Source organism: Netta rufina, assembly GCF_964035555.1.
Source record: "Netta rufina genome assembly, chromosome: 4".
In the NCBI taxonomy this organism is placed as follows: Eukaryota; Metazoa; Chordata; class Aves; order Anseriformes; family Anatidae; genus Netta; species Netta rufina.
In genome coordinates, this window is record NC_140127.1 from 24,740,236 (window position 1) to 24,753,306 (window position 13,071).

General features: G+C 35.0%; 1 protein-coding gene across 2 annotated transcripts in view; it reads right to left on the minus strand.

Annotated features, from left to right (window-relative positions):
- CEP44 (centrosomal protein 44) overlaps nt 1-13,071 on the minus strand; it is a 13,647-nt gene continuing 576 nt past the window's right edge. The window contains exons 2-11 of one of the 2 annotated variants that reach the window (XM_084286860.1): nt 11,574-11,723; nt 10,723-10,870; nt 9,622-9,768; nt 8,323-8,430; nt 6,525-6,683; nt 5,944-6,153; nt 2,924-2,993; nt 838-965; nt 539-576; nt 1-158 (exon numbers count right to left, since the gene is read on the minus strand). In XM_084286860.1, coding sequence (XP_084142986.1) covers nt 101-158; nt 539-576; nt 838-965; nt 2,924-2,993; nt 5,944-6,153; nt 6,525-6,683; nt 8,323-8,430; nt 9,622-9,768; nt 10,723-10,870; nt 11,574-11,662 — 1,155 coding nt within the window. In that variant the 5' untranslated portion in view covers nt 11,663-11,723 and the 3' untranslated portion in view covers nt 1-100. Of the gene's footprint in view, nt 159-538; nt 577-598; nt 644-837; nt 966-2,923; nt 2,994-5,943; nt 6,154-6,524; nt 6,684-8,322; nt 8,431-9,621; nt 9,769-10,722; nt 10,871-11,573; nt 11,724-13,071 lie in introns of those variants that run through there. The other variant, XM_084286861.1, reaches the window with a different exon arrangement.

Consider the following 13,071-nt stretch of genomic DNA (forward strand, 5'->3'; position numbering starts at 1 on the left):
ATTACAAATTCAATATATTAAAAATTTAATGCTGTACAAACATACATATTAATTTTGATATCCATAAGTCTAGAGAGACCAGGTCTGAAGACCTGTTCTTTCAAGTCTTCTCAGAGGCCTTACTTGAGGTTTTCAACAATTCTGAGGTTTCTTCTATTCTGAAAATTAAAAAAAAAAAAAAGTTTACACACTCACACATGCTTATTAAAATACAGTAAAAGGCAAAGTTGCTCATTCCAGAAACTTCTATCAAAAGATATTATTCCTTGTCAATCAAACTCTAAACACTCTTTAATCTCCAGTTAGTACTAGTAACAATGCTTTCTATTACTTTTTAGAAACCAAAACAGTGACTCATCCTAAAAATACAGAACTGTAAGTGGATTTATTATCCAGTGCAGTCATAAGGAAATGCCACACCTGATGTAGAGACATTTGAGGTTTGGAACACATATGTACGTTCTCCATAAGCCTTAGTCCAGTCCAGTACAACTCCCTCGTGGGAAATGAATTCCTGCTGCCCTTTCCTATTACTTACATTTTACTTATCCTTTCCATTCTTTCTCTTGTTGTCTCCTGCAATTTAAAAGCAACAAGTTTAGTGAACTCTTCAAAGCTAACATTCTTCAGATGGACTTTCAACCTGAAAAATTCATTGAGAAAATGTAACTTTAAGCACTGTTTACATATCGAAAGGATTTTTATGAGACAGACCTAGACATAGTTTTGCATAGTTTCCTTGTTTTTCACTAGTAGTATATACAACTAAAACGAATGCTTACTTGTTCTCTTGACCCCACAAAGGAAATCAACTAAGCACTTGCCAGTTTTACTTACCTTTGAAATGTCTGTCAGACCATGAGAATTAATGGTCATGGCTTTAGGAGATGGGTCTGTGGATAATAGTGAACTGTATCCAGACGACTGATGAAGACTCTCTGGCATCTCCTCCTTCCTTTCTGTATCTATTGAGAAAGACTCATTTTTATGTCACCTTTGCCTTTTTGCTCTCTTACTGCAAGGTCAGCTATCAAATAGCTTGATTTACAGTATGTAATAACAGAAGAGAATGCATTGTTTAGAGAGGAAAAAAAGCTACTAGTTTCTTTTTCATTTCTTAAAACAAGGGTAGGTGGAGTATATTATGTATAACAAAAGACCAATTCCAAAAAGATTATCTAGGAAGGCTACCTTTTATCCTGATTACAGTAAAATCAACACTTAAACTTTAATTACTGGATTGAATATTAAGAGTAATTTCAGAATGTTCACATTATTTGTATTGTGAATCACCTGTTCAAACATGATTTTTAATTTGTGCAAGGTAACCTGTCTTTTAATAAGCAAAAATATAAAGTCATCACTTACTTAGCTAAAAATAAGTTTTTTGTCTCCCTAGCTCTGCTCTCATTGGACTAGTTTTAGGTCTGTTTCTGATGAATGGGTGCTGCATGCTATCTTCTACTTTGGGAAGGCTTTGATATTCTTTAATTCAGAATAGTATTGTCAGGGAAAATAAAATTTAGTACTTAAAACAAGTGTTTGTGTCCTTATTTTTAGTCTTGCAACCATCTACAGATAAAAACTCTGGAACATGTTCAGCTACGCTATTCTGTACTTGAAATGTATTATTTTAATCAATTAAAATTAAAAAGTGTTCCTTCAGTACAGTAGCGATTCATGAAGAGCACTACAAGCAAAAAAAATGCATTCTGAGTACTGCATATCCTCAATATAAGCATCAAGACTGGCTGCACAGCCTTTAAACCTACAATTTTCTGGATCATATTTTGGAAAATCCAGATTAATTCTCTAAATCCGAAAACATAAAGGTTACCTTTTAAAGACATCAACCTACTTGCTGACTATGAAGTCCTCAAGTGTCAATAATAAATCATTGAACATACAAAAGCAAGTAAACAAGTGGCAAGGTTTGTTTTTGTTTGTTTGTTTAAGTCTGTAAAAAGGTCTGTAAAGAGGCCTTCCTAATTTCCAAGCAAACTGAATTACTCAGATTAACAGAAGTAAATTCTTAGTTTCCTTTCCAGTCTCTATCTAATATCCCAGAAGGGGACAAAAAGGCCTAATAAATGAGAATACGAAATGCAATACTCTCCTAACTAATGGTTATAAGGATAATAGCCACCATAGAGGAGACGGACCAAATTAAAGTGACGAAACATATAGGCTAAGAAGCTACCATTAATAAATAAGAATTACTTCAGAACTAGAGAATATTTTTAGTTTTCTTCCCACTTAACACTGTTTCATTGACTTCTTGTGTATTCCAAAATTTAGCTGAAGACTGAAAAAAGCTTTTGCTGTGGTATTCAAGATAAGAAAGTTCAGTGCAAAAGCTAGTGAGGATAGCTGTTTTTTCAAAAGGGATGAAACTAGAGAGAACGTTCAGCACAGATTATGAACAAAAAACTTCAGTTTTCCCTGAGCCCCTTTATAAGTAAATAGAACTTAAAACATGCAACTATTTTAGATATAATAAACCCGTGGCAGCAAATTTATTTTGTACTTGAAAATTTTATTTAAAAAAAAAAAAAAAAAAAAAACAAACCATTGTAACTGCTTTGAAGTGCAGCCAACATTATTACTTTTCACAGCTTTCACTCTATAGCACCTTAAATTTGCATCTGAGACTTTTGGTAGAGTGTTATTTACAACTTAATTAATATGCCATGTATTTGCATTAATAAGTTTAAAACACTTGGAGTAAATACAGCTTCTAAAGAATAAATTAGAAACATTAAATTGCTAGCAGATTTATTTCTTATCTGAAGCATGCATTTAAATTAAAAGGTCTCTAAATCACAACTGACTGTCTAGTTAAAAACCACTGTTTTAGCCAAGGTCAGCAAGAAGTGCTTAGCATATGACTTAATTTAAAAAAAACAAAAACATTAATACTCACCAGGAGAAACTGGAATCGTATTAGAAGTACGTTCTTGACATACACTGCTGAACTCTGATGACAAGTCTCTCTGAAATACAAGTTTACTGCATTTTAGCCTTATATCCTGTTTAAGACATCTTTTGACTGAACAAAGTTATACGTAAGTACCAAATATGCATGCATGTGCTACACCAATCCAAGTATGTTGGCACTACACAGATATGAACAGTTACACTGTACTTAGCCTGTGCTAACAGTTATATCTTGATGGTGGCTGCTGTGAAGCTTAAAGTAAGCAAACCTTCCACTTACAGTTGATAATCGGAAATGCAGCTTCTGAAGTCCTAGAAATCAGTGTAAAGATGAACTGAAATTCATTTCAATTAAATGGTTAGAACTCAAAAGTCTAGTTTAAGCTAGTTTTTCAGGCTCCTAAATGAGACCGTTATTTTCTAGAAAGATTCTCAGTTCCACTCAATCTAGTTTAGAAAAGGTTGTTCATAAACAAGGAATCAAAACCAATGTTCTACTCACAACAAATATGTGCAATTTCCTAATTTCAAAGTTTAGGAAAAAACTCAAAAACAGACTTTTTTTTAAACCAGTAACTATTATTATAATTTCAAATCTCACCCTGCAGTAAAATATATCACTTTATATACTGGACTAACTGTATCAGTTAACAGGGAATTATATCCAAGTAAATGAGGAAGAATTAGTAGGTGTTGTGTGGGAACAAGCTGAAGACAACTGCAATTAAGAGAAGGCAGAGGAGGAAAAAAAAAAAAAAAAAAAAAAAAAAAGATTATCTGCACTGACTGCTTCTGCCCAATTGCTTTCATTGAACAGATTTGGCAGCTATCAGATTTTCCCAGAGTTAAATGCACAGCTGCTGCTACTTTGGCAGCAGTGCAATACAGATCTTAGAGTGGTCCTGCTATGTTGGCTAGATGCCAGAAATTCCCTGAAAAATGCAAAACTAAGAAGAAAGCAGTAATTCTGAATTGCTTCTGTATCTACGAAGAACAACTTGGATGGAATTTCATAAAAACAAAGAAGAAGCAACTCTCTGAACCAAAGGGTTATTTCTTGGCAGTTTTCAAGAGACTGTTGAAAAAAAAAGTTACAGTTTAAGACTTTTTTTTTTTTAATGTAAAAACTACTTCTTTTGCTTTGAAAGAAGTAGCAAAACCAAAATTAAAATTATTTCTGCAGATAATTTCTTACAGTAACATCTAGTAGAGACATACAATTATCTCACTGGAAATTTTTGAGTGTTAAGTATTTTCACAGCAGGTATTCCAGACATCTGAACTACTTCAATACATATGATACCAGAGTAATAATAAACCAAATTTACAGAAATGAAGGAAAAAGACTAGTTTGAATCACAAGCCTTCCCATTCTGCTGTCAAAAGTAGCCATTGAAACTCTTAAGCAAAAAAAAAAAAAAAGTAATTGATAATGTCAGTCATTACTGTCTGAACTACACCCTTCAGAAATATCCTAGCACTTAGTCTGAACACTTGTCTATTTCACGACTTTCTGTTACTAGCACACTTTCAAGAAACACAGGAAAAAATATTAAAATGTCTTTATACACTATATACAAGTATTAGCGACATTTTCATACTGCAGGACCAGATATACACTCTGAGGTCCTGATTACAAGTAAGTTCAACATTCTTACAACTACAGAAAAATGAAACACTGATCAACTGTATTTCGTAAGTTTTCAACTTCTGAGAAGATTCTCCCAGTATCCTTTGGATACACATGCAAATACATTTTGAAATCAAGCATGCAATGGCAAAATTGATGCTATGGGTCACTGCAGCTCAAAACACATGCACATATATGAAATTATGTAATGTGTGCCTTTATACAAAGGTGTTTCAATACCATGAGAAATAAGAGTCTCAATGTAAGAAAACACCTGATTTGCTCTGACATATATGTCAAATACAGCCACATCACAGTTACAGTACCTTGCCACATTTAAAAATACAACGAGCATCTTCAGTAAGGCTGAAGAAAACGGGAGGGAAGAGCAAAATGGAGAAAGATCAGTTAGGCTACAAATTTACAAGATAGCCTCAAAATAGCAGTAGGACTAAAGAGGGAATTAACTTTTCCCATTAACTCTTTATTTTCCATTGTACCACTTATTTTTGACAACTTTAGATATATAGAATGAAGACAATCTTTCAGATGTATATGATTAGAGATCAGTGTGGAGAATTAAAAGATATGAATTCAGCTGAATCAGTGGAAAAAATGCTACCTCATAGATTACTGCAACAACAATTGCAGTCCAGTATGAGATAAAATTTGATGACATGGACCAAAAAAAGCAAGCTTAAATGTACCCCTGACATAATGAAATCCTCCACTACAGAAATGGTATGTTTTCAAAATATAGTATAATTACAAGTCTACAAAAGCTTCCTTCTAAAAGTTCACTAACAAATAAAAACCACACATGGTCATTACTCATGAAAATATCATAGAATCATAGAATATCCTGAGTTGGAAGGGACCCTTAAGGATCATCAAGTCCAACTCTTGACACCGCACAGGTCTACTCAAAAGTTCAGACCATGTGACTAAGTGCACAGTCCAATCTCTTCTTAAATTCAGACAGGCTCGGTGCAGTGACCACTTCCCTGGGGAGCCTGTTCCAGTGTACAACCACCCTCTCTGTGAAGAACCCCCCTATATGCTGAGCTATACCTGCTGTTCCTGAAAGGAAACCTTTTCCAATGGAGAGCTTTACTTCAGAGCATGAGAAAGCAACAGAACTACACAGTTAAAGAAAAAAATATCACCAACTCCATGAACAGCACTTGAATACAAGATCACCCCTATAAAAATAGCAAAGGGCATACATCAGGAGGTGAGAAAAGCATAAACAGGCTGAGAGTGCCATGTCTGGCAACACTTCTGTTATCTGGTAATGTCTACATAACACTAAAAAAAAATATTTTGATAGTTTTATCTGCCTTTTTGTTATAGAAGAAAAATGGAAGTTGATATACCTTTCTGGACTGCACCAGTAATTCTGTTTCAAGGAGCAAAACTCGGCTCAACAAATTATTCCAGTCCTTCTCGTCTATAGTAATCTTTCCTTTCAGTCGCTCTTCTAAAGCATGTAGCCTATCTTCAATCCAATCTAGTTTATGAAGCTTTTCCTGGCAATCAGCAAGCTGGGTCCTTAGGAACTCAATCTGAGAATTATCTTCTATGACCTGAAAATACGGATAAGAACACATTCTCTGATTTTGACATAGACATAATTCATAGTTTGATCAAATAAGCTAAGTGGAATTTTCCTCATGTTCAACAACCACATTCTGCTACGTTAGAAAGTAATCTTTTAGAATTGTCATTAACAGCATTCACAGAACTAAGCTTTTATAGAAATTTAACAGAATTGTCTCTTGTAAAGACAGTAGACTTTGACTTTTTTTTTATCCCCCCCCTATCATTTGTTATGTATTTATGTTTGTAGTTACATTTAAGAAGAATCCAGCTATCTTTTTTAAAGCCTCCCCTCTTTAGAAAAGTCCCATAAGAAATATTAAGAATACACGTGGACATCTAAAATAAAAAGTCTTACTTGTTCACATTGAACTTCCACAACATCATCATCTATGCACAATTCTTCATTACCTCCCTCGTCTGGAAGGGGTGGTGGATGAAGCGGTGCTGAACAAAGGGGCGCTGGATGAAGGTCATCGCTAACTTCACTCCCTGAGTGCCGTTCTACTTGAGGTACCTTTTGAGCATGTCAAAAAAAAAATCATTGGTGTTGATCATTACAAGAAACTGCAATTCCTCAGACACTTAACAGAAAAAAAAAAGATCTATCACAAAAAAAAAAAAGGCTAGGTGTTTATCTAATAAACTTTTCCCAACTGGCTGCAAAACATAGAAAGCAATAGCAGTTGAAGTTTTGAAAAATAATCACATACATGTGAAAGAATTGTAAAACAAATATTCACACAATTTATCATAGCTACTGAATACCCTGGTATTTCTTGTACAGTACTGAAATCATTAATTGCCTTTCTTATTGTATAAAAAAAGCATTAATGATTTCTCAGGTTATTAGATTTCAAAGTATGAACGGAGGCATGAAACAACACAGTTTCAACATTAAAACTACCTCTATACCATTCAGAAAGAAAAAAAAAAAAATAGAACTAGGAAGCTTGGAACTCTTTTCCTTGGCTACTGCCAAAGTAGTCCTATTAGCTACATGTTTCACTTTCTTTGAATACTTTCCTCCAAGAGAGCGAAAGACAAATTCTGCCCTTCTTCCCAAGTCTTATGCTCTCTACCTCTCACAGTACAAAATACCTAATGATTAAGAATCCATAATTACTAGCTTTGTGCACTATCTAAACACTTGCAGATTACTACATGTTTTAGTGAAGCTGGCATTCTTTTCTTCAATGGAATTCTCAATATACTTGCACACATACCCGAAGAGTAAAAGGTATTTTGAAACCTACATTGAAACCAGCACAATGTCAAGCCAAACACAATTCAATCTCCCAAAAGGATGCATGTTGTTTTTTCCCAATTGCATCTTCATTTTGATTACTGTTCCTCCTTTTTTGTATAATGCAACTAAGAGATAACACTACTAGATTGTTACTATCGAGAGTGAGATCAGCTGCTCAGTAAAAGAGAAACAATTTTTTCAGTAATAGCTTGTTGTGGTTTAACCCAGCAGGCAGCTAAGCACCACAAAGCCATTCACTCCCTCCCTCCCAGTGGGATGGGGAAAAGAATTGGTAATGTAAAACTCATGGGTTGAGATAAGGACAGTTTAATAGGACAAAAAAGAAAGAAACAGTGATCATAATAAATAATAACATGTACAAAACAAGTGATGCACAATGCACCTACTCACTGCTCATCAACTAATGCCTAGCTCCTTTCCAAGTGGCGGCAGCCCCCACCAGCCAACTTCCCCTGTATTCCCCATTCAGCGTAATACCAGGAGGTATGGGACATCCCTTTTACTACTTTGGGTCAGCTGCCCTCCTCTCCCAGTTCCTTGTGCGCCCCCAGCCCCCTCATTGGCGGGGCAGCACGAGGTGCTGAAGAGTCCTTGGCTCTGTGCAAGCACTGCTCTGCAGCAACTGAAGCACCAGTTTATTATCAGCATTATTCTCATCCTAAATCCAAAACACAACATCATACCAGACACTGTGAAGAAAATTAACTCTATCTCAGCCAAAACCAGAACATAGCTATTATTTCAGTCATGCACATTTTGAAAAAGATACCTAGTGTGATCAAACATTAGAAGTTAAGTGAAAGCACATATTCTAGAAAGAGCCTGGGAGATTAGATTATAAATCAGATTAACATTTAGACATACAATATAACAACTACATTCATACCTGTTTGGAATTCACAGCACTGCCATTGGGACCAGCAGGGACAGTACCACAGTTTGACCATATTTCACACTTTAAAGGTCTGAGTTTCTTCCTCATTTGGGATTTAACCTTCAAATTGAAAAGGGGGTGGAGGGTGTGTCATTAACAGGCACAGCACACAAAGACATTCAAACCTCTGCAATACAACACTGTCTAAATAAACAGACAAAAATAGATCTTAGAATGAATGCATTATACTGGTAACACCTACACAAGGCTGCAACAAAGTTGGTCACAAGTGTAAATGACAACTTGCAACAAAGTTCATAGAATCACAAAGGTTTGGAATGGAAGGAACCTTAAATATCACCCAGTTCCATCCCCTAGGCAGGGACACCTCCCACTACATCAAGCTGCCCAAAGCCCCATCCAAACTTCCAGGGATGGGGCATCCACAGCTTCTCCAGACAACCTGTTCCACTGCCTCACCACCCTCAGAGTAATTAGTTTTATTCTAAATCTTTTATCCTAATCTTTCAGTTTAAAACCATTTCTCCTAGTCTTATCACTACACTGTGTGAAAGAGTCCCTCTCTCCTCCTTTCTTGTAGGTCCCCTCCGGGTACTGGAAGGCTATTCTAAGGTCTCTCCAAAGCCTTCTCTTCTCCAGACTGAAGAAGTTGAAAGACTTAAACTTCAGGAACAAAAAAAAGTATGTAATTATGCTCCCAAAGGTGACAAATGAAATAAATACAAGTTCTGAAGATGTTATAAAATCATATGAAACAAACTCCTGTAAAATACAAAGACTGATTTATTTTTTTTAAATCAAGATGCCTTTAAATATAACATACAATGATAAAAATACTTTAACAATGTCCATCAAACATGATTAATAATCGGACTTAAGATGCGTACCACCAAAACACAAACACAAGTTCATGTTTTAATTAAATGTTACCAGAGCTTCAACATAGCAGAGGATTTTGCTTTGTTTTTAAAATCTACCTGTAAAGTTACATAAACATTCACTATGTTGAGAAATATAGAAGATACACCACCTACCATAAAGTTAAAGTATTTGATTAATCTTTGTTTTAGTAATTCTATTTTGTTTATACACTACATTGTCAGTTTCACATCTTTTGTATACCCAACAGCACTCTAAAAATCTTAGGTGAACTTCATACTAATTTTCCCCCTACTTTGACTATCAGTAATGCTTCATCTTCAGATAAACTGATCTTCACCTTCTACCTGCAGCACCAAGAATATGTCAGAAGACACATACCTCATAATAAAGTTACCATTTGATTAGTACCTTATTCAAGTTACTTAATTCCTTATGCTTTTTCACCACACAGTTGATAATGTCACAAACAATCTGTATTTTTCGCTCTGCAAAGCCAAGCTGAAGAAACTGCTGTTTTGTTAAAACTGGTTTATATTGAAATTGATCTCGAAGAAGCTGCAACAAAATAGAGTTTGCTTTCAAAAATCACCATATAATTTATTGTAAAAATAGCATGCTCAGGTTCTTATCTTTCTTTCATTCTGCAATTCAGAATGAATCCTTTTTTCATTTGGTTGTTTACATACACTTAGCTGTTTCTTCTGGCTAGATTTTCAATACACCTCTTCCAGAAGTATTTTGTTCACATCACACTTGCAAAATTTATGTCAGTCTAAAACATTATTTTATTATAGATGTTAATTATAAAAAAAGTTAAAAACAACCTTTCCACAGTGAATGCACAGTAACAGTTTGTACTGATATCAGCAAATGAGTCGGACGCCTAACTAAGGCTCACATAGAGACTTTGTAAAGGATTCTCTGCTATCATCGTATGGATAGCTAGTATGAATAAGCCAGTACTAGTTAATACATCCAGTCTCCATTTATAAAACATGCTTATGTCTATATTTAAGAATATGTAAAATTATTTTGATTCAGCCTAAAGAATATGATTTGATTTCAATTTATAAACTCTTAAGAACTAGACTTCTAATATTAATTTGGCCTGATGTTTTAAAATAACTGTTTCTTTGTTGTGTCTTTATTACAATTACTGACTTTTACTTTTGTTTTTTTTTGCTGGTTATGATTTCTTCTAAGGTCACTTCTCTCTATGTAACCTATTGTGCAACAAATATTTCCATATTCCTCACACCTAAAATAAAACTCAATTATGTTACTGCTTCTACGACTGTCCTAAAATTAAAATTTGAACAATATCCTTTCCTATTTTCAGGAAAATCTAAATAAAAACTTGCCCTACATTTAGTCACTACTCATCTTAAATCTTAACTGAATTGCAGTTCCTATTCACAGCCAAAAACTTTTACTCTCACTAGATGTTTAGTTTTTATGAGGCCATACACAAAATAGTGTCTCTTTTGCAAGGAATATGAAGACAGATACCTTATAAATAGCTTCAATAAAACGCAAGTCGCTCTTTGCTGTAAGCTCCACATCACACTTTACCAGAAGTTCTGCTATTTGAGTAGAGAAAGATGTAAAACAATAATTGATGATAGGTAAAAATGAAGTTGGATCACCCTTCACTAACCTGTTGAGAAACAAAAGTATTTTATATATCAGGAGATATATAAAAATATATACAAAAGCCCTTAATTACATGATTACAAACATTTTACTTGAAAGGTGTTTTAATACTGCCAGCATGTGACACCCAAGTTGTACTGTTTCTCCTTAAGTTTTTCCTCTAGCTATCTTGAGTCATAGGAACTTACCACGTATCTCATTCAGCAGTCCTTATTATTATCTGTAAAACTTTTGAAACAATGATTTTGTGTGACCTCTCATATCATTCTAACATTCGCAGGTCTAAAGCCCAAGAGCATTTCTAGCTCAGCGTTGAACACCTTGTTTGTGATTTTTACATGATGAAAATTCCTGAGGCAAGTCTTGCTAGCACTTACAAAGAAATAAGGAAGATGACAGATTAATCACAGAACTGGAAAAAAAAAAAAAAAAAAAAAAAACCAACACCAGAAGAAAGAGCAGCAAGATAGTGGTAGACGTTAGAATTATTCTAAGGATCGCTTAGATGAGCAAAATTGCACTACCTCTAGTTAAAGTCCCTATTTATCACCTCTAGTTAAAGTCCCTATTTATCAAACCTCAACTTTTCATAGACATACCCTTTGTGCTTACTCATCACTGGATGCAAAGCTAATATTTATACATATTTTCTTTACACATTTTGCTGTCATCACGTATTAGCATAATTCATTCACACTGCTACTTACATTGTATAATCTACATCTCTTGGATAATTTAACAAGCGAAGTCCTTGTTCTATTTTTCTTAGACTTCCTTTTAGGTCTCCTGTTGCCATTATTCCAAATTCTGTTCTTCTTTCAGATTATGAGATAGATGTAATATCGTACACTCTCCCCCTTAAAAAAAAAATAAAATAAAATAAAATTACTAAACGTAATAGAATTATTACTGAAATTTAACAGGTCATCTTTTCTACAGGCCTTTCCAAAGTGTTACAATACAGCACAGAGCTATGGTTCAATACTAATACCACTCATCTTCCTCATTCCTTCAGTATCAGGATCAAGTAGCAATGCCCAATCCCATCAACTATCAGATCTTTAAAGACAGAGATCTGAATGCATATCAAGAATTTAGGACTTCCTAAATCAATCAATGAGCGAACAAGTTTCTTTGCTGTTTCAAATCAGACAATACTTCTCTATTTAGACGATCCATTAAGAATGCTTAAAGTTGTTCACGGGGAAGTGTAGCAACAGGCTGCCCAGATACTTCAAGATAGGACTAAGCTAACTGGAACTATGAGCAAGAGGTCCAGTTCAACCTCTACATTGTCACGCTCAAGCTGAAAACCTGCTTTTATTATGAGCTTTGCTTCACAGAACAGACTCATCTAATGACACAAAACAAACTACAAAGAGGTGCCTCTCTCTGCAGAACTATCCTGCAAGGAGGACTGCAAGAAGAAAAAAATGACAACAAAATAGAATCAACAATGCAGGAGATCACCAACACCCAGAACAGCTATTTCAAAGGGACAAAGTACAGGAAAATTTATACTTTTAAAGCAAGCAGTACTGATTAGTAAGTTCTCAGGTGGAGGTTGGGGAGACTGGAAAAAAAAAAAAAAAAGCTGCCATGAGAGATCTAAAAAACTGGCAATGGAGAGTTGCTATTTATCCTTCAGAATAATTACCATTATCCTTCATGATATTTCCCCAAAAGCCTGCATAAAAGTAATGATTTCAGCTGTGAAACCTTTGAGCAGAAATTTATCATTTGCTTTTCTGCTAGAATCAGGCAGACTTTGGAATGCCTCTTCCTGCCAGAAAACCAGTACTTTGTGTTTTACCAGGCAAAGTAGTGAGGACATACTGCCAGACAGCACATGCATGAAGGTATTATCTCAAGATACAGAATTCTGTGAGGTAGTTTATCTTGCTGACAGGTAGCATTCAACCACTACAAACCAGAAGACCAAAACAGAATTATAGCATCATTAAGGTTGGAAAAGACCTTCAGGATCATCTGGTCCAACCATCCCCCTGCTACCAATGTCACTCACTAAACCATGTTCCTAAACACACCAGGTCCAGCCTTTTTGTGAACACCCCCAAGGATGGGGACTCCATCATGGCCCTGGGCAACCCATCCCAATACCTGACTGCTCTTTCTGAGAAGAAATGTCTCCTAACTTCCAACCTAAACCTCCCCTGGTGTAACTTGAGGCCATTCCCTCTGGTC